At 43.2% G+C, this 26442-nt stretch overlaps 1 protein-coding gene across 3 annotated transcripts; it reads right to left on the minus strand.

Moving 5' to 3' along the window:
* On the minus strand, positions 1–26419 carry SLC37A3 (solute carrier family 37 member 3). Of its 3 annotated transcripts, XR_003256360.1 has the most exons (16): positions 26055–26211; positions 22203–22379; positions 21116–21230; positions 18513–18605; positions 17925–18008; positions 16574–16719; positions 15675–15771; positions 14461–14545; positions 13251–13432; positions 10553–10694; positions 9254–9355; positions 7197–7244; positions 6028–6179; positions 3337–3402; positions 2157–2483; positions 1–108 (listed from the first exon to the last, which is right to left on the minus strand). XR_003256360.1 is itself a non-coding variant. In XM_026083876.1 (15 exons), exons 2-15 carry the CDS (start codon positions 22301–22303, stop codon positions 2391–2393), a joined length of 1506 nt encoding a protein of 501 aa, XP_025939661.1. In that variant the 5' UTR covers positions 22304–22379; positions 26388–26419; the 3' UTR covers positions 2108–2390. The 3 variants fall into 3 exon arrangements, 2 of the variants coding, with proteins under 2 accessions (XP_025939661.1, XP_025939660.1); XM_026083876.1 differs by lacking the exons at positions 1–108; positions 26055–26211 and adding an exon at positions 26388–26419 and having other exon boundaries at positions 2108–2483; XM_026083875.1 differs by lacking the exon at positions 1–108 and having other exon boundaries at positions 2108–2483.
* Between the last annotated feature and the right edge of the window lie 23 nt (positions 26420–26442).

Genomic DNA, 26442 nt, shown 5'->3' on the forward strand with positions numbered 1-26442 from the left:
CCAGATCAAGTCAAAGTAAGTTTATTCATGTGAGATCAATTTAGACATTATCAAATTTAAAACCTTTCTGCATCTGAGCACCTCGAGGAAACAGACAGGACCAAAAATCTAGGACCAAAAAAAAAAAGTCTTGAAGACATAGGAATGCCTAGCTAATCGACAGTGGCCTCAAAGCACCACTGCACACTTACACGCAAGCTGCTAGGCAGCTTGTGTTTGCAGTGCTCGCAAGACTTCTGACACTTCTCAAGAGGGGACAGAACTGTTTACAGGAAACCATTTGTTCCTGGGGGCTGCATCTCCTCCCCCCGCCATGTCCCTTTCCCACCCCACCTTTCATCAGAAGCTTATCTAGCACCCAGACAGTCAGCCAAAAAGCTCATCCCGGTTGGAATTTGAAACCACAGACTTTCAGACACCATGGCTGGGGCAAACGGTGCCACCATCAACTTTGGAACTAAATTTCAAGGAGTTTTGATTCTATTTGCACAGGGACTAACAAGTAGCTTGGGACCTGAACACTAACCCCAGGGCATAATTCTGAGAGCATGATGATAGATTCTCAGTCCCTTGCTCTAATTATACTGGCAAAAATTGGAACATGAATGAGAAGAGACAAGAACAGGATTCAGGTCCCTAGTCAAGATTAATGGCATCATTTTCCCAAGCACTGAAACCTTTTGCGGGTTAACAAAGAATGCAAGAATCACTTCCACCAGAAAGACAGACTGTCAAAAAAGTATAAAATGGGACAACCGAGTTTCCCAGTAAGCAAAGCTGTATGAAGAGCTGTTGTTGCAGAAGCAGCAATCATGAAGCAACCATTCAATACAGAAAAAACTGTAAGGCACTAATAATGTTCCACTTATTACAATCATCACATGACTAAAAATTGACATTCATAAATTAAAAAAAATTGCTTTACATTTTTAAAAGGCAACTTTCCCTGTTAAAAAAGTTTCAAATTTTCAGTTCTAAGAATTTCCCTGTTCCCCATTCCCATCCAGGCATCACTGATTAATTAGACTGTATATTTGATCAGAAATTCTGCTGGTTAGCAAGTACCTACTATAATGAAGCATTCCAAGGCAAAAGCAGAAAACAATTTGTTGAGAGGTTATGCAATATCTCAGTAACGTCACCAACAAATGTGAGAGGTGTCAGTCAGTTATCCTTACTACAGTACTGGAAAATGCTCAGACACTACCATACTAAGTACAGTCACATGTTTTTGTAGCTGACTTGCATCTATTTTTCTTTACAAGATGCAACTCAGTTTGAAAACCCAGGAACTGGGGTCTCCTATGCAGCCACAGGCAGAGAAGCATAGGGGAGACCGCAACACTTGCTTATTTGTGCTATCCTAAGGGTATGATTCAGTCCCAGTCTGGAAGCTCATATCTAAGAGCTGCCAGGTCCCTTAAGTTCCTTTAATTCAGTTTTGGTTCTCCTTTGCTGGAGATGGACAATTGCCCAATGAGAATGGAATTGGTGAGCCCAGCTCCCTTCACAGGGTCACCCAACAGTCCATTTTTGGTCAGTACTGATCAGATTTCAAATAACAAACTGCTAGTGAAAGTATTTGTGTCCCATTCCCGGTCCCCAAGCCGTTCAAGGATCCTTTAGAGAAAAAGGACCTGTTAAAGCATATTTTCAGGAATCACAGTAAAGTGTTATCCAAATATTGCACACTATTTGTCTACTTAAATATTCAGAAACTGAAATCTCATTTCCCAGAGATTAGTAATATTATTAAAAAAAACGCTAAAAACAAATATGGAGTTAACCTCTCCATAAGAACCTGCTGGAATACAAGACAGTTGCAAGCTAGGAATAGCAGAGGTCCATCTGTGCAGAGATTTAGCAACAGCATTTTTGAAACACCTGGACAGCGCAAATTCCAAATAATCATTTTTGCCCTTTCTAGACTATCCAAGAAATGCACTGTATGATTTTACCAGCACAACAAAGCATCAAAATTTGTTGCAAGACAGCCTCTCCACTGTCAGTTTTAAACATCTGACCTTTGGTCAGGACATCCAGAAATAAATAAGAATGAGTATAGTAGTGAGACACCCGCCCCCCCCCCCCCCCCCCCCCCCCCAAACAGAAGATCTTAGTGTGATTGCTGACATGGAAGAATCTGGCAGACCTACACCAGTCCTGTGGATTGTCTAGCTTAGATCAGCAGCTCGATGGTGTGGATGGTCTCAGGCCATTCGGGTATTTGGTATTTCAATACTGAGCTCACAAAAGCAGGTGAATCAAGTCTCATGGAGCCATTCTGAATTAGTCCAAACCTGCAGGATGTAACAAACAAGTCTCTCAGAGTTTTCATTAGTCTCCCAGCTGCCAGGTCCATACAACAGTCCATCCAGTGGAAACGGGAGTCATCCAGCCAGCATTCGCGGGTACCGTTCATGAAGAAGCAATCTGATCTCCCTCACTATTAATGGTGAAATGAACAGGACAGTTGAACTTGTCTGTGAAAAGAAACATACCCAGGACAATTAGTGCAGAGCAAACACTGCCACAATCATCCTGTGCTGCAGTGTGGGTTCAAGGCCTGCACAGGAAGACATGGTAAGAGAAGAGATGACAAAACAGCCCTGCAGACGGAAAGACTGAGCCTGAAGGAAAGCATATGTGATTTTGACTGTCGCGATCTTCTTTTCATAAAGAAGCTGTGCTCTTCACCTCCTTAGTGGCTTTCCTCCTGGCTGCCTCTGAAGGTAACCAAAGTGGCTTTTTCACTTGTCAGCACAGATGTAAAGACAGTTCCTGGCACTTCCCACAGACTATACTGCATGATTTGTACAGCATTCACCACTGTGGCAATGCTGAGAAGATCAGGGCCTGAACTGTCTCCTCTCCCACATACAAGGCCAAGGCATTAATTTTAGCTTCAAAATCCTCATCACTCCTTTCATTAATCTTGAAGGGCTGATAAGCAAGCAGCTTAACTTCAGCTCCCTGAAAATATTAGGAATCACGTACCATGGTGATGAAAGGGGAAAAAAACCCTGCCCTGGAAGTCAAATGCAGTAAGCTTTAGGAATTGCATAGAGGTATTTTTAGACAAGTATTTTCAAATCTCTCTCTGCCACAACCCCAGTTGCTGTTGGGCAACGTGACCTTAAAGGAGTTAAAATGAACCTGGTTGATTTAGACATCCTGAGGCAAAGGCACACCAGAGATCACCTTGGGAACGGCAGGCAGAGTTTGCAGCTGCTGCAGGAACACCTTGCATACCTAGGTCACAATTTTCAGGTTCCTGCAAAAACATTCTACTGCAGGTCGAACTTTGACAAAAGAAAGAAAAAGGAGATTTCTTACCATTAGAATAAAGAAATAGAAAACCCACATCCATCCCAGGTTCTCCTGGATCAGAGACACTAGATACTAAAAAGAGAGAGGGGAAAAATTATTGAAATTATGAAGATAAGCATGACTTTCAGACACCACTCTTTCATTTTCTAGAATTTGTGGGCTGTTAACACTCAATAAAAAGCTGATCACAAAACCCTCCAGCTGATCTTTCCCTGACACAATAGATGACTTAGGACAGCAGCCTTTCTGTATAAAACCCACAGTCTCAGCAAAGTGGAGATACCGTCCTGAAGCTTTACAGTAACTCATAGCAGCATAAAGACAGAACTGAACTGCAGTTTCAAAGGTGACAAATTGACTCCATTGAATACAAGTTTTTTGTGCAGAACACTGGGACGTAAGTGGATATAAGTACTCTCAGAAGAACTAAAAGCTCTAGAATGGCTTATAAATTACACAGGATCCATTTTCAAGAGCTGTGCAACCACTAACTACTTAACCCTTCATCGCAAGCAAGATACTTGAGACTACAGTCCGTTTTGAACCACATCCCAGTTCAATAGGGCTATACAGGCTACAAAAGAAAATGTATTCCTTATTAGCAGATTTATATTCAGTTGCTGTACAAGGGCCTCTCTTCTTCACTACCGGCTGTATTAGCACAAAACAGGATCTGATTTCTAGCACATTCATTGTGCATTTGCTGTTATTCATACACCCCCAGAATGACATCATGGTTGTCTCTCTTGAAATAAATGCAGTGTTAGAATAGGAAGACCGGTGAAATTTTTCAGAATTAAAGATCCAGTTTTTATGATGACGTAAGTTTGAGTGGTATGTGTGGAGGAAGGCGAAAACACTGAAGACAATATAACAAGAAAATTGAGTGTAACAGTGCATTTTAAGAAGTCCACAAGACACTTGCAATTTTCCATGTTTAATGGAACTAAGTGGCATCTTTCCTATGAAAGAAAGACAAAACAATTGTATTTATTAGGCAATAAATGACAAATTCTTAAACAGGATTTGAGTTTGTATAGAAACTTGTACTCCTTGCCTAAGTCCTTGGTATTTCACCAGCACTAGAGAGGGCCTGGGAGAGAACTGGCTTCATTCTTTCTACTAAGTCCTCCTCTCCCCAAAGCACCACTGTGCTCTTCCACATAGTCATATCTTGTATTTGAGAAATAAGAATGTCCGATAGGCACACTATCAGCTTCCTTTTCTGCAACTGTCTAGTCCTCAAATCCCTGGCAGCATACTGTGAGGACTATCAAAGCAAGCGGTGCTAGATTTACAAGGTGTAAGAGACAGCCCTAGATAGAAAAGGGAATCACAGAATCACAGAATCGCTGAGGTTGGAAGGGACCTCTGGAGATCATCTAGTCCAACCCCCCTGCTCAAGCAGGGTCACCTAGAGCACGTTGCACAGGATTGCATCCAGGCGCGTTTTGAATATCTCCAGAGAAGGAGACTCCACCACCTCTCTGGGCAACCTGTTCCAGTGCTCTGTCACCCTCACAGTGAAAAAGTTTTTCCTCATGTTCAGATGGAACTGTCTGTGTTTCAGTTTGTGCCCGTTGCCTCGCGTCCTGTCGCTCGGCACCACTGAAAAGAGTCTGGTCCCATCCTCTCGACACCCTCCCTTCAGATACTTGTACACGTTGATAAGATCTCCTCTCAGCCTTCTCTTCTCCAGGCTAAACAGGCCCAGCTCTCTCAGCCTTTCCTCATAAGAGAGATGCTCCAGTCCCCTAATCATCTTTGTAGCCCTTCGCTGGACTTGCTCCAGTAGTGCCACATCCCTCTTGTACTGGGGAGCCCAGAACTGGACGCAGTACTCCAGATGTGGCCTCACCAGGGCTGAGTAGAGGGGGAGAATCACCTCCCTCGACCTGCTGGCAACACTCTTCCTGATGCACCCCAGGATACCATTGGCCTTCTTGGCCACAAGGGCACATTGCTGCCTCATGGTTAACTTGGTGTCCACCAGCACTCCCAGGTCCTTCTCCGCAGAGATGCTTTCCAGCGGGTCAACCCCCAACCTGTACTGGTGCATGGGGTTATTCCTCCCCAGGTGCAGGACCCTGCAATTGCCTTTGTTGAACTTCATGAGGTTCCTCTCTGCCCACCTCTCCAGCCTGTCCAGGTCTCTCTGAATGGCAGCACAGCCCTCTGGCGTATCAGCCACTCCTCCCAGTTTTGTATCGTCAGCAAACTTGCTGAGGGTGCGCTCTGTCCCTTCATCCAGGTCACTGATGAAGAAGTTGAACAAGACTGGACCCAGTACTGACCCCTGGGGGACACCGCTAGCTACAGGCCTCCAACTAGACTCTGTGCCACTGATCACAACTCTCTGAGCTCTGCCATTCAGCCAGTTCTCAATCCACCTCACTGTCCACTCATCTAACCCACACTTCCTGAGCTTGTCTATGAGGATGCTATGGGAGACAGTGTCGAAAGCCTTGCTGAAGTCTAGGTAGACAACATCCACTGCTCTCCCCTCATCTACCCAGCCAGAACTGCAAATAAGAGCAAATTTTAAATTACCTTGTAAACACTGTTAAGTTTGTGATAAGTATGTCATTTTTGGTTGGTTACATAGGTAAACTTTCCTTTAAACAAAGGTTTTTGCTGTTACCTTACCTTTGAACAAAAATCCCAAACAAATTTCAAAATATTTTATTTTCACCTCACCTGGCCCACTGCAGCACCAATACTACCAGTTCCATCCACAATTCCTGTGACTGTTGCCAGAGCCTCACTGCTGCCTTTGACCAGATCCTGACGACCCAGGTCAGCAGAAATCGCAGAACTGATCATGTTAGAGGGGCCTCCAATGAAAAATCCTGAAATTGCCAAGAAAACAGCCTTGATGAAAAACAAGCAGGGGGATTCTCAACAGAACATCTTAAAAACACAGATTTTTCTATCACGCAAACCTCAGGATCAGAATTTTATGTACAGTGACCTCAGACTAATTGCAGGTAGAAATTAACTGTCACAGCTGAAGCATACAGTTGCAGCACAGCTTGTGTGCATGGAGTATGCACACGGAAATAGCCAACATGCACATTTTCATCCAACAGCAAAACCAAAATAATTGGACGTGGCTCACTCTGCAAGAAGAGTCAGGATGCATTGAACTGAATACAGAAAGCTACTGCTGAAGAGCGTGCACAAGCAAACCCTCAACACGAAGCAGATAAAGATAGGTCTCTACTTTGGAGTAGCACACCCCCATGCTATAGCCTCAGTCTCCAGGGGCTGATGGAGAGATGGAAGAAAAAAAAAACTCCACACAACAGAGAGTTCTGAAGTAGGAGTGTTCCAAGAGAAAGGCTCTATTCGTGCAAGCTAATCTTAATTCTGTAACACAGCATAGTATGTCTGGTAGCACAGAAAACTTGTGACCCTTCACGTTACGCAGCGCATCTGGGGTTCTGACAGACAAACACCCTTGAATTTAGCTGTTACAGCTCACAACTTCACCATATATTCACCCCTCTACCAGAAATTATTGCTCCTGTAACACAGACAGCAGCAGCTAGCATGTGTCCATGCTCTAGATAACAGATCACTGCTAGGTATTTTTGGCATAAATCTGTCTCTATCATAGCAAGATAAGGCAGAGCTTTATAGTTCCAATACCTTATTCTATATAGTCTATACCCCCATCTGCAAATTAGTTTTCCTACTGCCACATTCCAAAAGCACCATAAATTGGACCTCAGCTTTTACTCCTTCTGCAAAACCAGCAGAGATGGCAGCACACACAAATGCATTACCGCCACCTGATGCTGGTGTTGCTGATTCTTCTGCAATGTACATTTCTACCAGGGTAACGGTGGTATTTTACATGATACCTGTAATTGCCATGATCACAGCATTGATAGGTTTGCTGTTTGGAGAACCTGTGGGAGAAAGATCAGATGAGTGTAAAAAAAAAAAAAAGAACTTGAGAAAGCAATTTATTTATTTAGGATCAGAAAGAAGCATGCAAATATCCAGTTTGAACTATCTGCTCAATTTCATTCAGTTACTCATGTACTGACAACAGTAACTACTATTTGACTGGAGACTTGTACAAAGATTAGTCTTCTTGCAAAGGCATTTAGAGACTGAAGATCCACCAGTTCCCTGACAGCACTTTACAGCAGAAAATCGCTTTTGCCATCAGACATTTATGCCCTGCCTCTGTACTAGATTTGCCTGGCTCTGGCTTCCAACTTTCATTATGCCTTTTTTCATGAGACAGAGTTTGCATTTACTCTCCTTGAAAATCCATCTGCATAGTAAGAGAATCCTTCCTCTGTCTTTCTGGGGAAGTGAGAGAGATTCAACTCCAACTCTCCGACCATAAAGTATTCCTTTTAGCACTTGAATCATCTTTTCCACTTGTTCCAAATTTTTCACCATCCTTTTTAAAATGCAAATATTAAATTTGGAGGTAGCAATCCAATAACTATCTAAACAATGCTGGACAAGAGGGTAAAAACACAAAACCCAATCTCCTTACTCCTCCTTACAAAACCACACTTGGATATCCAACTGATCTGTCTGCCTTTTCAGGAACAGCATCATACTGTATATACGCAGCTGCTTTTCCACTACAATCCCTCAGTGCTTTTCAGAATTACTGTTTTCTTCGATACCCCGCTTCCAGTCATCACCTGAATTCCTTACTCTCAACCACAACTTAGGGTCCACACACAGCCAAGTTATCATGCGTAAGGCAAACTGCAGCCCTCTAATATATTCTTGGCCTGCTTTCACTCTGATGTGCAGCAGGCTAAGAGCATAAAAATGTTCCCTAGTTTGGCTGATGGTGATTTAATTATCCAGTGCAGTAACTCTGTATCACTTGTCTAAGCCTTCTGTATCCAGCTGGGCAGTAGTGCATTCTGAATTAAGCACAAGACACCTGCACCTCTGGCTGTTGTGCTATCAGCAACGATTTTATATTGCTTCCAACTCACTGATGAAAGCAATGAGTCAGCACAAGGGCCTACAAAACTCCACTGAACACCACCAAACCTAACCCTTACTATTTAAGGATGATTCCCTATTGACCTTACTTTGAGATCAGCTGAGTCAGCACGCTTCAGAAACACATGCTTTACTGTTCATGTGTAGCTCTGGCATTGATTTCCACCCACAGACCTCAAAGTGCTCTACAGAATAAGGTCTGCATCGCCACTTCATTTTTATTACAGACGGGGGAAGACACAGAGGAGTGAAGTGACAGGCAATGGAGTTAAAGCATTCTGGTACCACCGGAGAGCAGGGGTACCACTGCAGATGCACACCCCTTACCCTTACAATAGCTTCACAGCCATTACTTCACAGAAACTAGATCTGCCTGCCCTTTTACTCAGTTTTCCTGATAGGCTCCTTACAAAAACATCAGTCACTGAGAGCTCTATCTACCACCAGAGAGGGAGAAACTCTTAGATTTCACCACATACAGAAGCATAAGGGGTGAAGTCTAAGAGCGTCTGCCTCTTTGTAGTAGATACGCTCCTGCACAGCTCTGTCCCTAGACTCCCTTTCCTGTTAGAGTTGGGATAGATTTGCTGCTTTACCAGTTGCAGTTTTGACACAACGACAATGCCAGAAATTTCACTGACACTGGAGAAGGATTAGTGCCATCACTCACCACTTCATGGCAACCCAACTACTCAGCTAATTCTTTTCCACCTCATTAACCAGAGAACAGATTTCCTCCCCAATTCCTGGATTCCAAGCTCAGTATAGTTTTATGCAGTGTCACAGTTCAAACAAAATACACCAAAAGGTGCCATAGTGATCCAGAAGCAGTTTCAAGACCAGAAAGCCAAACGTGATCAGAACAGGCTGTGTTCTGTTTCTCCCTTAAGTATCAAAAGAGCTTCCAATCACCATGAAGCAAAAACATACTCACGGCTGTATCCAAAGAGAGAGCCTACAGCAAAGAGCAGGCTAATTGCTAGCACTGGAGCTCTCTTCTGTAGCACATCAGAAATCAAACCTTGGATGGTCCCACCTGCAAAAAATAAAACATCATCAGGCCCAGGATGCTAACACCTTGAACAACACTGGGTCACTTCACTGAGTGCAGTGGCCTCTTGCTTTCTCATTAATGTACATTTTCTCTATACTCCTGAAAATACATTTTCTCTATACTTCTGAAAACTAAGTCTCCTGCCCTTACTGCCCATGACAGAGGCAAGAGCAAACCTAGGTGGCCAGGACAGAGCAGAGCAAACTACTCATACTGTTTTCCCAGGAAATATTTCTTTTATTGGCATGCAATGATCCTGCTTTTCTTTTCATTCCCCTGTAGGACCATCACAGCAACCACAACTCCTGATCTGAGCAAGCTTAACATTGTGGCTGGTTTCTTTAATAGAAAGTGGACAAAAAAGGAAGTTCTACTTCAAAGGGAAAGCACTAGCACACAGGGGTCTCATTCCTGCTGTCTCACCTACTCAGGGTAGGTGTAGGGTTTGTAAGAAATGCCAATAGCTGACAAAGATCAGCATACGCATCACTGCCACCTCTGTAGAAACTGCTCTGCTGGTAAGAACTAGGACGTTTGGGGAAAGCCTAATACAGAAAAGGCCAGAGATGCAGAAAAACTGACCCTGAACAGACCAGAACAAGGATGTTGATTCTACGAAGGCTAACTGGACTAGGGTATAAAGCAAGAAATTGAACACTGGGGAGTGGAAGCCCAGACAGACAGTATGTTCTTCACTACATTCTGGAGGAACAGGAGCAGATTCTGCAGCAAGCAGAAACAAGTGCAATTAGATTGGATTTCACAACACAGTTATGCCTGCTCTGGTGAGCTCTGCGCTGAAGGGACAGTACAGAACCCACTAAGTCCAAGTCTAACCTCTCCCTCAAGGGTACCTGTCAGAAAGGAAGTAGGAAGCACTGGAGCACTGTTTTGTACATGGCACCCTTCAAAAGTCCTAGCACATAAAGAAAAATGCCTGCAGGGGGTACCATACAAGAATAAGATGGCACCCTTTAAATCTTATATAAACTCTTTAGGGCGCTCACATACTCTGCATTTTAGAAAACAGTCAAGCAGCCACATACATAACTAGCCCTTTTATATATTCAGTTAGCTAGATCCCACTAGGCATGACTGCTCTGTGCTGCATTTGCTGTCTTTCATTTTCAAATACTAACAGGGCAACTGCAGAAAAATGTCATTCACTTGATCACTCACCTATGATTCCTCCCACATCATACCAAATTGAGAGCTGGTCAGCTTCAGCTTCTTTCCATCCAAAGTTGTTGCTGAGGTAGAAGGGCAGCCAGAAGAAGAATGAGTAATTCACCAATTTCAAGCAGGCATAGGCCAAAGAATACTGGAACAAAGAGTCAGCCAGCAAGCAGTTAGCACTTGAGAAATGCAAACTGCATTTCTGCTTCTTCCCATAAAGCTCTGGACCCAGCTGAAGCTTTCAGCGGGAAGTGCTTTTGCATTTCATATAAGGAGGCAGCACTATGAAAGCTTAATACTGATCAAAGGGAACCCAAGAGTAAGAAAATCATTGCCAGGAAGGTTATTTTCTTTTCACTGAATGCAGAGAGTTAAAATGCTGTCAGTGTAACCTTGAGAAGAACTAACATCAAGCTTTCTCTCCCCCCCCCCCACAAAAACATTTTTAATTCACCTACTAAAGAAAATGGAGCCAACTGTGTGACATGAAACAAGCTTGAGGTTTAGTCATCTGTGCATCATGATGAGAAAAGTTATGTGAAGCAGTTTCTCTGTGCTATCTTCTGCTGTTCAGAAGGCTCACCTGGTTACAGCACCAGAAGAAAAATCTTTGTTCATAATCCCCAGACAGGTATTCCAGGATACAAGATGAAAGGTTTGGCCAAGGCTAAGTACAGGCCTCCAAACCCAACACTGAGGCAGCCTCCTGCTCTTGGCTGCTGGGCTCAAATTCTCCTTAGCTAGCAGGAGAGCTCTGCCTTTAGAGCTTCCACACGCGACAATGGTTCTTTCTGGGGGATTGCAGGGCCAGCATGCAGAAGGATAAGGCACACTGTTTTAGTACGGCCTCCTGATAAACACTGACATGGCAGCTGAAGGAACCCATATTTGAAGAGGCAAATGAAGATGGAATAACCTGTTGGGACCACAGCTTTTGGGACTGTGCACATGCACTTGTCTTTGGATTTTAACAAGCAGACATTTTGATATATTAAAAGCCCCCAAATCATCTCTTCTCAAGGTAGATTCTTTTAATAAATATACCCTTTTTAGCTGTATTGTCAATGCTTTTCCACTCTTAAAGGTCACAAAGCAATCTTCACCACACATGTAAGACAGTGATGTTCACTAGAGTTCTGCTGGCTCTGGTACGTAGAGCTGCACTGTACCAAGCTATATTTATTACAATACACTTAGAAACTGTCAGCCAACTGCCAGACCAATTAAACACTGAATTTCCAGAGGCCCATGGGACATCTGTCTATACTAAAACTCTTTTATCATATCATTCATCAGTAAAAGAGGAGAGAAACTATAGACAAATTTGTCAACTAATATCTTTGTATAATTTTGACCAGGCTTTGGAGGTTCTCTCACTATGTGGTTTCTCACTCACTGATTTGACATCAGATAAAACTCACAGATTCATGTCAGAGGTGTTCACATGGCTGGGTTAGCACAGAGAGCTCACCCTCAGAATCTCAAGTACCAAAACAGCAACATCAGTTGTTTGGTACCTCCTTATGTTCTGGCCAGTAAAGAAAAGTCATACATCAGCTTAGGCAGCCTTCACTACTGCCAACGTATTTCGCCTAAAGGTTCTTTGTACATCATCCCATTCTTAGCATAATGAAAAATGAGCCATATAAAGTGCCATATTAGGAAAGACCTCAAGAGAATTCACTTCCTTTTGCCATCCCGGAACCCAGGTCTTCAGCAACACCACAGAGTGGTGGTTATCCAGCACTCTGCATGCTGACAATCTACCTACCCCTTCTACATTTTGTGTTACTTTAATTGCAACCACCAACTGCTTTACTCATTAAGGGTATCTGACAGCACCATCCATTCAGTGGTTCTGTTTCACGATCAATCAAGAGAATTCATATTGTATTACTGAGCCAGCCTCCTTGCCCCCTTTCTTGTACCAGCTCTAGTATTCAGGGGACACATGGCCTACTGGCACAGGAAAAATATCTTTTTTTTTTTTTTTGGTAGATTAATTTTTCAGCTGAACCAAATACTTGAATTGGGCAACAATGCTGATGCAGAAGTACAAGTTCTGACAGAAAGGACAGGATGGAGATGTAACCAAGATTCAGTTCAGCTTAAGCTAATGGTGAAACTGCATCACCAGGCCCTGTTGCCAGTTGTTTATAAAAAGACTTTGCCACATAATACATCATGTTGATTAAGGCTTTTTCAGGCTTTCTGCCCAAAGGCACTTAAAAAAAAACAACAAAAAACCACACACAAACACCAAACCCAAATACCAGTGCCACAGAGTTCTCTGTGATGCTCAGTCAGCAGTAAGAATCCCATTCCTCAGGGCAACGAGTAGCTACCTTACCAAGAGAGTATCTACAACCACCTGCTTTGCTAATGGCCTCCCTTCTAAATTCAGGATCAAAAAAGGTAGACTCTCTACTACCACAGTTGGCTCATTACATGCACCAAATGAAGCAAGAGTCCAACAGGAAGACTGACATGCAACCACATATTAGGATAGTATTATAATGCATACACACAAGGATAACAGTCCCAACCCCGAAGGTTTTAACAACATAAGAAGTCAGATGTCAACAACAACACATGGTCAACATGTCAATGTCAAATGTTGACAACACAAAAAGTCAGATATGTGTTTAACAACATAAAAAGTTAGACCTCACTCAAGAATCTGTGTGCTAAAAGTCCTCACCAGTACAACACCTGGAAGGCAACAAGCCTGGAAAAAGCCAATGGCCTTTGGCTGGTTATCAGTGTCAGTTGCTTGAATAGAGTAATTGCAGTCCTCATCATCTGCATCATTATCATCCATTAAAGGTCTGTTGGCATCTTCCTCAGCACTGCCTTCTTCATCTGTTCCAAGCTCAGGAAGGCCTAAATTATACAAAGGATGTACAACAGGAACAACGGGCCACAGCCAGTCCACCCTCTCCCCACTTTAAAGCTACACTTGCTTCTTTTAAGAAATTCTCCCTTCTAGCAATTCCCTTGCTCTCCCATACCTCCATCCTCCTTTGGCTTAGAAACTCTTCTAGATAGTGTTCTGAAGTGTCACCAGTTTCTACCCTTTGTCTTCTAGTACTCTTGAAAGTATTCTCTCTGATCTTGGCGTCGGCTTTGTCTGTTCTGAGTGTCTGGCCATTGTTGGAAGACACAACAAATTAGTGCATTTTCCCCCTTGTTTTGCAGTTGGACTCCTTGGGCCTGTCTCCTGGGCATAACCTCACCTGAGCAAAGAGGCTGAGTGCGCTAGCACCTACTCTGACAGCTGCCACCTGTTAACGCCTCCTCCGCAGCAGAAGGCCTAGGAACTGCCCTGTGCTCTCCGAGCTGCTGAATGCTTACCCACATGCTCCACTACTTTAGTGCTACCAACATTATAGCCTTTGTAGACACCTGGGAAACCTCCACAGCCCTGTCAAAGCCCCAAAGTTCTTCTGTTTTCCTGTCACACTCTGCCTTGCCCACCATCTTCTCAGAACAGGACATTTACCCCACATGAGCACTATTTAATTGGCTGAAGGAGTCATGTACACACAAAGCACTTTCCCTTCGTCGTGCAAAGTTAAAGCTTGCCATGATTTGCTCCTACTGATTGTTAAAAAAATACCAATTTTCCAGGAAGGAAAACAGGAAACTAGGCATATCCTAATGGAGACCTTAGAACCAGGCTGTTTTATTTTACTTTTAAAAATACCCAGGCACATGATCCAAGGCAGCATTTAGTGTGATCTTGGTGAGGAAAGCATTTACTCCACTAAATGCACAGAAGTGCAACACCATTTCAGAAGAGCTCTGAGGATAAGCACTGTCAGAACTAGCAGCACTTTTAGTACTAAAGAGAAAGATGCAAACCTGTTTTCCACAAACAGACTAAAATGGTAGAACTCTCTTCTACTTACCCACTTCCTTTGGTGAAATTAGAAGCCCAAAGAAGACGATGACTCCTCCAGCGAACTGTACCGAGGCAGTCACCAGAAAAGCATACTGAATATAAATAAAAGATTATTTTTTCTAAATGCTTTCAGTCACACCGGCATCCCTGACCAACAAGGATTTTCCTGTATTCCAGCCCTGTCAGAGAGTAAACATAGCAATAACAATCCAGACTACATCCATTTAACTTGGAAACAAGCAATCTCTGCACCCCCTGAACAGACTTGCTTCTATCTAAGCTGAAAAACCACACTGAAAGAAAGGTTTTAGTGTATGGAGATGACAGCGGTGAGGAAGGAGCTCACCCAACACAGAACTGCAGATTCAGCCAGGTTAGAAGGGACTGCTCAAAGCAGGGTTAACACTGATTTCAAACCAGGTTGCTCACAGCTTTGTTCAGTCAGGTCTTGAAATCCTCCAAAGACAGAGATTCTATAGACTCCATGCCCTTGTTTCAGTCCTTAACTTCACAATGAAAAAACTTTCCATATATCCACTTGGAACCTTTCCTGGTTCAGTTTATACCCATTGCCTCTTCTTCTACCACCATGCAACTCAGGGAAGAGCCTGGCTCTGATTTCTCAGTAACCTCTTTATAGGCACTGGAAGGCTGCTTATTCAGTATTCCCTAAGCCTTCTCTTCTCTGGGCTGAATGAGCTCAGCCCTGTTACCCTCTCCTCACAGGTCATGTGTTCCAGCATGCTCCAGTTCACTCATGTTCCCTCTGCTAATTGCCTGCCTGGAACATTATAGCAATGCAATGCTGTGCCATAGCTCTTCCCACTTAGAAGTCATGCCCCCCCCGCCTGTCAAAACCTCACCACTATCCAGCAGCAGTGAGTTTAGTTAAGTGAGAAACAGTGACAGATGTGAATCTGAAGAGCACTTTGAGCCACCCAAATCAGAAGAGGGTACATTATGGCACTAGGGCTCTTCAAAAACAGTCACATTTAAAGGGAAGTCTCAAGCTCATAGCTTCTGAATCTAAAGGGTCATGAAAGGAAAACTCTTCTATTCTGCCTATTGCTTCTTATCACAGAATTCAAGATGATGAAACTGCGCACTCTGATAAGAAGAAAAATATTGCTATTATCTGCTCTGTAACAGGGTAAGAAACCAATCTCTGCATAACCCAGTCAGACATGCAGTCCTAGCTAGAAGCTAGACAGCGCTACCCACCTCATAGCCATATTTGAGAACACAGGAGGCAAGGAATGCTCCCAGGATATTCCCCACAGATGCACAGGCACTCCAGAGTCCAAACACAAAACCTCTCCTGCAGAAGGGGGAGGAAATTTAGAAGGAGGTATGGGGGGAGAGGTTGACATTAGAAACAAGAAAGAGATAGGATGTTAGAATGAATTTTAATTTACATATAAAATTATAGCGTTCTCCTTGCCCTCTTCAAAGAGAATCAAATGTCACTTAAAGCAAAACACAGAAAAACTTGCAGGTACCAATAAATAAGTGTGGAAAGTTCTATCCTAAAGCACCTGTGCTAAACCAGAGGCAAGCTGGCAACAGAGTTACAAGCTGTGGCTGGAGCTCATCTGCAATACCCGTCCTGTGACAGACAACCTTTCAAAAAGTCAGTTTCCATCTAGTTTCTTTAGTGGTAAATGGACAGGAACAGGTTTTACAGTAACATGAAGGTTTAAATTCAGCCATTCCTCACTTTGGGACTTTTCAAGTGAGGACCTCTACCTCTAACACACACAACTGTGTTCACACCAAACTGTTATATAATTCCAGGAATAAAGAAATAAATAAATAAAGTAAGTAAGTAAGAAGAAAGTTATGTTTCATCCCACATAACTTTAATTCTGACCTAACAGGAAAACATTTTTTCAGTGTTAAAGAAACTGAGCAGTCAATAGGTCTGTAACATTTTGTATATATTAATAACTAGTTTAGTACTTGGACAGTCAATCTTAAATTGTTGTAGGTCTCTTTAGATAAGCACAGCAGTTCTACTGGGACTGGCAAAACAGAAAGTTATGCCTTTTGGTTTGGGAGTTTCAGCTAAGTCTGCAATGGTCAGCAGGTTAGATAAGTGAGTCATTGAAAATTCAACTTACCCAGCTTTTCCAAACCAATTGCCCATGACAGCAACCACACAGGGCCAGCCAGTGGACTGCAGCAAGCCATTGACAACCCAGAGACAGCAGTAGAACCACTTGTTGTAGAAATGTAACCATTCTGTGAGTGTGCCAAAGAAAAATACCTAGAGAGGAGAAGAGAAAACGTAAAAAATCTGAGACTACTGCTAAAAACCTGGGGAGGGAGGGATGTTTAAAAAAAAAAGTAGTAGTGACATTTCAGGGAGAAGACACTACAGGGGCTAGGCCACAGTCAGACCTGGCATTGCTTAACAAACAGCTCAAAGGTAATAGCACCCTCTGCTGAGCCACTGACAGCACTAAATCCAGAGCCCAAACAACTCCTAGAGAGAAGTAAGCTCATGGCACTTCCACTCTAAAAGACTTATTTTTGTAAATAGCACAGTCATAACAGGAGAGGAGAAGAAAGAGACAAATACTTTTAGCAACAATGCTAAAGATACAGTAACATTCCGATTTGCTATTGTACTGATATATGAACTCACAAGGTCCTATAAAAACACAAAACCCTGAGCAGTCATTTCCCTCAGCAAAATCTAACATAAATACTACAGCCAGGTCTCAAATTACTAAGAGCTCTAATGCAAACTAGCCAAAACAAACACACTTCGTGGCACGCTGTGCTTGAGGCATGTCTGCAGTCATGTGTTTGCAGAACGCAATAGGCCATAACAGGGTTTGTAGTCACAGGATAAATCAAGAACACTCCACACATTTTGCCACTACTTTAATAACCAGAAAACCACAATGAGATAAAATTGATTCACACTTATCTTTAGTGGCTTGAAACTGAAGAACTCTTTTGTTTTAAGAGTACATTCTTTTGTGACATATATGCCTTCCCACCAATTACAACATAAGCAGATGTACGCTTAGTGAGAACACAGATTGTGTTTGGAAGGAAAAGCTTTGACGACAACATATGCGAACCGGGAGAACAGTCATAATGCAAAACCATCTCAAAAAGTTCAAATCCTTGTACAAAAACAATTCATCAAGTGTCTAGACAGTGCCTCAAATTTATGAAGTTCCTTCCATCAAAGTATCCAGAAATAGATATGTTAGGAAGAGCTGAGTAATTTTGTGCAGACCTACATCTGACATAATAAAACTTGTAATAAACTGTTTCCAGTACAAAGTTTTACAAGTTCTCACTTCTAAGTTTTACTTAATGTGGTACTCCCACAATTTGAGACCACTGAGATACAGCTACAGATCCTATTAAATAGTCTATTATTCTTAAAGAAAAATCATATCCAGAAATCCTAAGACAGAGTTTTCTAAATCACACTAGTATGTTCCAACTTACCACCAGAGCAGAGGAGCACATGCCAAAAGACAGAACCCAGCGTAAATTCAGGCGATCCCCAACTATGCCACTGACAAAGAGACCCTGAAAACAAAACTTCATGTTAAACAAAGCCACAAGGTTTGCATTAGTGATCTGCAAGAATTAAAATGATACAGAAGGGTCAAGTTGACCCAGATGGTATTGTTATGAAGCCTGCAGCTTCGTTCTAAAAAACTCTTCTTCTGCCATCAAAGAAACCCTTATTTTTCTAAATTGTTCATTAAACTTATTATTTTTAATAATTTTTAACAGAAAGCACTTGAACAGATAGAACTACTCCTCCACCAGTTGATGACAGGAGTGTGAAAAATTTTGGAGTGATAGTATTTCTCTTGCATTTGTTAACAAACACCTTCACATGGGGGACAGGCACTGGCAGAACTAACAGAACCAAAGGAAAAAACCTGCTGCTGTACTAAGCTTTTAAACACCATTCATGCTAGACAAGTCCAAGCAGCAGATCCCATTCATCCCCTCCAAATGTGGGTATGATCTTCCTAATCAGTTTCTACCAAAGCTTGGCAGCTTTGAATTAGAGTTACTCACCACAGCATAGGAAAACAAAAAGATAGTGTCCAACGTTCCCAAGAAGAGAGTGGCTTCTTCTGCATTTGGAAATAAATGGTTGCTGTTCCAGAGCTACAGGGAGAAAATTGTATCAGGCACACAAGGAGAGTCAGAGCTCATTCTACTCTTCTTCAGTTCAAACCCCAACTCCAATGCAAAATAGCATCTGGCCCCAGCAACCTCCCATTCCTACAACATTTTAATTATCAAATCAAGAACAATTCTTATTTCATGTACTATAGAAAACAGCCACTTCCACCTTGCTTCACTTTTAAAGGACAAGCTAGCAAATCAGAAGTGAGAAACACCAATCTCACTTGGATTAAGAAAAATGATTAGCAATACAAACCCTATTTCTAACAAGCATGTAGCTGACAGCTGCATACACAGAAACACCCATGAGTATCTCAATGAATAATATGGTAAAGAGATATTCTGTTTTATATGCAATGTCTCTTCTGTACTTATGTTGCTGTCTTCAGTAAATGAGTAATTCCCTTAAAGAATTTGTGGCAACAACCATAATAAGAAATGACAGACCACAAACAGAAAGAACAAACACAAAAGGAACAATGGGAAGAAATAGACTGGTTGGAAACTGCTATTTACAATGAACTCAGGCCACTAATTTTGTTTCTACTTTTTCCGCTTACCCTGAAGTTTCATTTTATTTTCAATATGATCAAACAAGGGAAAAGACTCAGTCATCCCCAAACTGAGATTAGTGAAATCAGCTGAAAATAGCAAGTTTTGAGGATGACCTGAAGAATGAATAAAGTTAATCAGGACAGAGTTTTCCCCCCTCCCCACCATCCCCTCCATTAGAAAAAAAAGCTCAACCAAACAAAAAATACAGCCCAAACCTGACCCACGGATGCATCCACTCAAATATCATCAGTCCTAGTTTGACTCCCACCTCCAAGAAAATACCCTGTACAGACAACACTAAGGAAAGGCCTATCAACACAGCTTCTGCTTAAGTCTCATGTGTCAAAGAAAAAAATAAAGCTGCTGAAAAATAGTTTTTGTCACTTGAGACCACTAATAGCTACTTACACCAGTGGCTTTCAACTTTTAACCACAGATTCCTGGAGGTCTACAAGCTATCAAGAGTTTTAGAAAGATTGTCATTTGGCTTAAATCCATTATAAAACCTCCACAGGACTCACAAATATTAAAAGGTTGAAAAGTAAAGATCTAGGTTATCCTTCTAATAAAATTATAGTAGAGTCTATTGATGCAAGAATTGCAAAACATTTTGTTTAAGGATTTTTTCTTAAGCGTAATAGTAAAATAGGAAACTGTGGTTAAAAAAAGAAATCAAAGTTCAAAACTGATAGCATGTTAAGAGATGCCTCTGTTCACATTTTTAGCGTTCCATCAATTTCTCAAAATGCGCCATCCACTTTACTGCTAACCAAGGTGACTTAAATTGATACCGTAAGGAAAGAAGGGCCACTTTAACCTTTCCTCTTGGACAGACACATAAACCTCAACATGCAGCAAACACTAAGTCATGCATATACCAGACATACTGCAACTGTCTTCCAAAGTATACTAGTTTTTTGAATGTCAGTTAAGGAACTAAATATAAACACCTTGTACTTTGTTTTAGCATCCCCAAGATGCTCAGTACCTTTTCCTAGATTATAAAATCCTGAAGACGTTACAGGCCCACTTTACTGTTATTAATTAATACACAAAGGCAACATTTATTCTTCAGCCAAATGTCCAAAGAATCAAAGACTTCTGATGCAGACAAAACTCAAGCAGCTGGCCACCTGGAACTCCCTGTTTTAATGGGTCTCATGCTGTGACTGAGCTGTTAACATAAGATTTCTTCCACTTCTCAAAAGCATCAGGACCAGCCACTGCTAAAAACCAAACACATTCCTAAAAGGGCTATGGGAGTAAGCCAGTATATCCAATCTTGCATTCCCATTTGTGGGATGGAAGCAGCACACAACTTCTTTCTCTGCAAGCAAACACTGCCAAAACTTCCATTGCTTTTGTTGATGCTGGGATTTAAAGACAATGGCCATGGGATGTTTATCATTTTTGAAAATCAGACCTCTAAGAGGCACAAGCAAATGTCATTCTTCAGTATCAATTTAGGTTAAGCAGGTAGCACTTTCAGGACAGTTTTCTGCTCTCTTACTTTGGCCAACCTTTTAACGCTGTGGCAATGCCCACACCACAGAGAAAACCACAGCAAGGATGTTACAGAGTTCTCCACAACCCCAATAACTATTCGTGCTTGCTGCCTCTGACATTTCAGAGGTAGGATCCCTCTCTCTTCCTCCCCACCTTCTCCATTCTGCTGGCTACTACACAAGACTTTGCTGGGGTCCCGATTTCCATTGGAACACCATAACTCCTTAGGGAGTTTCTCTCTGGGGACACTAGGAAAGATTTCGCCAACAACTGATAATCCAGAGAGCTACTACTAAGACACTTGAAGTTCTCGCTCATATTCAGACAAGCATCCCTAGCAAACAAATAAAGGGACCTCTTCAGCACCACCTAAGTGTACAAGAAATTACCCAGCTTTCTTTGCACTTGCTAGTCTCAGGTGTCCTTACCTCATATGGTTGGAGCTCAAGGGCTGTATTGTTTAGGTAGGAGGGAGTCCATTGGCTGGAAATGCTGACCTTGACGTTACTGAATGTCTTCCTGGAAGCATGGAGCAAGGAGTAACTGCCAGAAAAAACACAAGCACACATTGGTCAAGTCTTCTCTGGAGGTCAAAGAGGAAAGGGTGGGACTCAAAATTCAGATACATGCTAAGCAGCGAGTAGCGGAGGACTGACAGTTTTGGGGATAGTTGTCAGTCGTGGGAACCCCAAAATTATGGGCAGACACACTGTTTAGTTCACATGGGGAGATGTGAAATAGAGTCTTGATTGGAATGGACCTCCTCTTTTCTTTTCAAAGGAGGAGATGACTGTACAACAACAATTAGGTTCCTCAGGGAAGGAAAAATACAGAAAAGAAAAAGAAAAAAAAAAGAACATGTACTCATCTGGCTAACCACCATTACCTAATCTGTCTCTGGAAGAGAGCCTGTATCAGTAGCAGTATTGCTGCGAAGGTCTAACAATATCAGCGAGGCAAAGTTTGTAGGGAGAGGCAATATCTTTTTCCAGCTGTCAGTTGGTGTAACAGACAAGCTTGCAACACACAAACATGGGAGACCTTCTTCAGGTCTGAAGCAGAGGCCTCTCTGTTCTAGAGGCCTGTCAGCCCTCTGCAAACAGTAATTTCAGGAGATGAGAGGACCCCAACAGCAATGGCAGTGCTCCATGAGTCAGACCATGCATTAAATGAGTTCGGAGCATCAGGGTTTGCTTCCTTCCTAGTTTCTGCAAGTTCCTCCCCACCACCCACCTTAACTCTTCTGCAATGGAGTGCTGCCTGTTTGGTGCAGTCAGTCTGTCCTTTGCTGCAAGCCCTGTTTGTCACTGGATTCCCCAAGGGCATAGCACACTGAGCTCCATTACCGCATGATTCCCAGACCAGCTATTACTACTAGCTTTAAGTTTGTTTTCAAGGCTCAAAGCCAAAGGTTAAGACTATTTCCCTACCTTCACTCTCCTTATTTGGACATGCTTTCTACCTCCCCAAATTCAGTGAGACAAGCACCCCTCTGGGCAGATACATTCAACCTACCTGAAGAAGGTAAGCAGGAACACAGTAATATGATGGTGAGTGCAATGCGATACAAGGGCTCTGTTTGCAGGCAGCCTCCCCAAGCTCCCAGGCAAAGCCATATTCCCGGTAGCCCTCTCCCCCACTCTTGCCCTTGGCCACAAAGGCTGGAAGGTACTTAGGTCATTTTTCTTCTCACTTAAATAAAAGGAGGTGGGAAGAGGAGAAAGAAGGAAAAATATTTTAATTTAAACAGAAGTATAAAACACAGTGATGTTCTGCAAACAGCTGGAATTCAGCAGGAGCAATTCTATGCCAGTCCTTTTCAGTTTGGTTCACATCTCTACTCATTTCATCAGCTGTGCTTTCCATGACATCTTCTATGCCCAGAAATGTCTTTTTACTTCCATTCTCCAAGTACTGCCTCATGCTTTTACTCCAACCTATTTCTTGCCCCTGCTTCCAGCAGATTCCTCTTCAGTGCCCATCACCAAATGAGTTCCCCCAGGACCTACCAACCTGAGGTGTTCCCATGTTAAAGACCAATCTGCACCATTTACATATGTGGTACACTACAGAGTGATCATAAATAAGCTAATTTTCCACCTTTACCTGGCTGGCCACAGACTGGTGAGTACAAGCCAACAGAGCAGCATTTGGTAACTGGTAGAGAATGGTTTTGGATCTAACTGCCTCTTTAAGATGCCATTGAAAGATATACCCAAGAGTGGATTTGTACAGCTGGAAAAGGAAAGTACCTGAGGACAGTGCTGAAATCCAACAACTAGACTCCCTGCCTATTCACTCTCATGACCTAGAGTATAGCTCCATCTGTCACTAACTTATTAGTGCAGCACGTAGCAAGCCATACTTTACTGTCCCTATCAGCAGGGCATGGGTGACATCTGCCCAAACTTCTAGATACCAGATATTATCATTACTGAGGAAAGGCTATGATGCATGAACAGTTTCTTAGCATTAGCTCATGCCATTCTATTCTACTCCCTCAACTGTGGCTGAGGGACCATATCTGCAATGAGGGTTGGGAAATGAACCAGCTGGGCAGGAAGGTGGGGGAATCTCTCTCTGTGCCTCCCTTTCAATTTTTTTTTGGCAGAGATCTTTTCAGTCAGATTGCCCTGCAGCCTTCAAAGCAGCTACACAAACACTTGTATCTGTGCAACCAAGACAGCAGTGAAGAAAGATTTATTATACACTGGTATCACTGCTGAAGGCAGAACCTGATTCTATTCACACTAGGTGGCTTAATATAGCTAGATAAATCAGTCACTGGGAGCTGCATTTTAAAAGGACATTCAGACACCATACACATCCTGAATTCTGAGGAGTGATGAAATAATCCACTACTCCTGTCCCCCCACAAGAATTAGCGATGGAATAAGAAAAAACATAATTCCTTTTTATTCTTTCATATCCACAGATGCTTCTTATAATGATTTGCAAATCTGACATAAGACTTTTCATGTTCAGCTTCACAATCTCCTTTGGATAAATTACAAGTCACTGCTCAGCCTCCCTCTTTTCAGAATTCCTGGCTCACAAAGACTTCTTGAGACCTACTGCTCCTTCTTCCAATAACTTTTAAAGATTTCTTCAGGCCAGCTTCCACTGTAAGAACTGTTCTCTCAAAGATGAAGCATGCCTGAACACTAAACAGATTCCAGCTACAACTGGATATATCAAGCACCATGGAAACTCAGGCCACATCTGACTGGCAAAACAGAGCAGGGCATGGAGATCCTGAGTAATAGGTACCTAGCTAGTCTGTCTCTGGGACACTGGCATGTAGATTTACCAACTTCAGCCTAGAAATTGGTTAGTCATGTTCATCCTACACCATCCTTGAATTAACACACTTCCATTCTCATCCAGCCAGGACAAACACGGCAAGCCTGTTTCACATCTGAGAAACAGTCTGCATCTACGCAGCCCAGGTCTATCTGGGCCACACTCCCATCCTTCCAGCTAGGAAAGGCCACCCAGGTCTGCCAGCACCCTCTAGTAGTAACGTGCATCTACACTGCTTGGGTTCCCTCTGGTGAAAAGAGCACCTACAGCTGGAGCTGTGGGAAGGCAAGGTAGCCTTGGAAGAGGCATCTTAGCAGGCAGTTTTGCTAGCACATCCATCTAAGGTCCCAGATCACTTCTCCGCATTGATGAATGAAAACTTGGCACCCATCCAAGTATCAAACAGTGTTAGTCCCTTTCAGGCAGTGAAAAGTCGCATACACAGGCTGCATGAAGCACAGAAAGGAACCCAAGGCACTGATTTGCAGCACTGAGGTCCTTCCAGGCCTGCAAACCATACAGTCTGTTGGTCAAACGGAAGAGCCTGTTCTCTTTCTCTGCTTCTCCCTCCCCTCCCACCAAACAGCAGAAGATAACAGAGTTCTTCAGAAGAAAGCAAAACACTGCCAGTTGTGCAATGCTGAGGAAAAAGTTCTTTCCTCATGTAATCAGTTTACAGCCTGAAGCCCGAGATTTACTACCCACTTCATGTCAACACATGCAAATATAAGTCTTATTTGTCCAAGATATGCAGCCTTTTTAAAACTGAGTCTTGGTTTTGACCTTAAAATCACCTATATATTCATAGCATTTACTACTGTAATATCTATTCTTCACAACTTTTCAATCTCAGCTAGCTTTCTAGAAGAAAACCTTCTGGCACATGATGACATTTTTCACTTATTTATAATGTAGAAATAACTATAGAGTGGTTTTTTGTTTGTTTTCTCTTTTTTCTTTCTTCACCCAGTCTTTTGCACATTCCAACCTGGCATCGTCTCCAGCCTGGAAAATTAGACAACTAGGAGTTCATCCTCAAAAACTGGTCTTCTAATTATACTGTAAACAGCATATTAAATTTGGAGTAGAAAGAGCAAAAATGTGGAGGCAGGATAAACCACAGAAGCCATGGCAGTGAAGCATAAGCATTTAAGAAAGGAAGAGGACTGTTTTTAGGGTGTTTGACTACCTTGTCTGTTTGTTTGCAACTATTTACCTTCAACTAATCAATATTTTGAATAAGCTTTGTTAAGCTTTCAGCATTCTCCCTTATCCCTTCCCTTAAAGTCAAAACAAGACACCTTAAGTTCAAGATAAACTTCCTTAATACCACCCTGCCATCCTCCAAAGCCAGCAGGAAAGACCAGAATTAACATTCCTGGGACTTCCAAAGTGCAAAGCAAACAAGCAAAAATATTTTTTTGAAACCCTCATAATGCCTTCTTCCTAAATCAATGGAAGAAAAAAGGGCACAAACACAAACTCGCACAGGACCATTCACAGCTTACAACTACCACAGATGAAACACCTCATCGGCTAGTAATGTGATTGCCAAAAGTCCTAACTGGATGCTGCCTGAGAAGAAAATGGATTTCACCATGTCGCGGCAATGAGTATCAAGTCAAAATTAATATGAATAAATATACGTGTACATATATACACATATAAAATGAAGATAACACACTTACATTACACCCCTTTAGTATTTTGTCTGTTGTCTCTGCCCACGATTAACCAGCCGCTTAACACCAGCAGAAAATCCCCTCTGCTGAAACAGCCAGTTCCAAGTGCCTTCACGCAGAAGACCCACAAAACCCCACACATACATCAGCCTTCCCAACGTTTGCTGCTACCGTCTCCCGCCGCCTCCACGCGACGCGGTTCTCCACGGGTGGCGCCAGGGCCCCCCGGGCCGGCCCCGGCTCCGCACCCACCGCGGGCTGCCCCAGAGCTCGCCAGGCGCTTGGAAAACTCCCGCTGAAGCGTCAAGCGAAAAGCAAAAACGCACATTTTTCCCCCACCCCCACTCCTCCCTCGGCAAACCCGCAGCCCTAGGAGACTGACCGGCCCCCCGAGAGCAGGATCCTTCCCCTCGGCGATCGGAGAGGCCGCCCCAGTGCCGGCAGCGCTCCCCCGCAGGCCGAGAGCCGCTGTCGCGGCCGCCCGGTGACCGAAAAGCCACGTCCTCAGCGCGCCGGGGAGGGGAGGCACCGAGCGGCGACACCCAGCTCCGCGCCGGGCCGCCTCCCCGGCCGCCGCGGGGCACGCGCGGGCTCCGCCGGCGACTGTTATGCCGCCGCGACCGTTAAACGGCCGCACGGCCGCCGCGTCCCCCCGCGCGCCACCCGCCGCGTCCCCCGCCCCGCGGGAAGGGATCCCCCCCGCCGCCCCACACACCCGGCCTCGCCGGCGCCGCCAGCCCGGCCCGGCCCGGCCCGGCCCTCAGGAAGTC

The sequence above is a fragment of the Apteryx rowi genome, unplaced genomic scaffold (genome assembly GCF_003343035.1).
Source record: "Apteryx rowi isolate R43461 unplaced genomic scaffold, aptRow1 scaffold_62, whole genome shotgun sequence".
NCBI lineage: Eukaryota > Metazoa > Chordata > Aves > Apterygiformes > Apterygidae > Apteryx > Apteryx rowi.

Excerpts from the sequence above, each read along its gene's own strand:
- SLC37A3 (XM_026083876.1), bottom strand. The coding sequence starts at position 22,303 with ATGGCTTTGCCTGGGAGCTTGGGGAGGCTGCCTGCAAACAGAGCCCTT. Across the intron at positions 21,231-22,202 it reads TTCCTGCTTACCTTCTTCAG|TTACTCCTTGCTCCATGCTT; the intron begins GTAGGTTGAATG and ends TTTTTCTGGCAG. Across the intron at positions 18,009-18,512 it reads TTTTGTTTTCCTATGCTGTG|GGTCTCTTTGTCAGTGGCAT; the intron begins GTGAGTAACTCT and ends TTTTGTTTTCAG.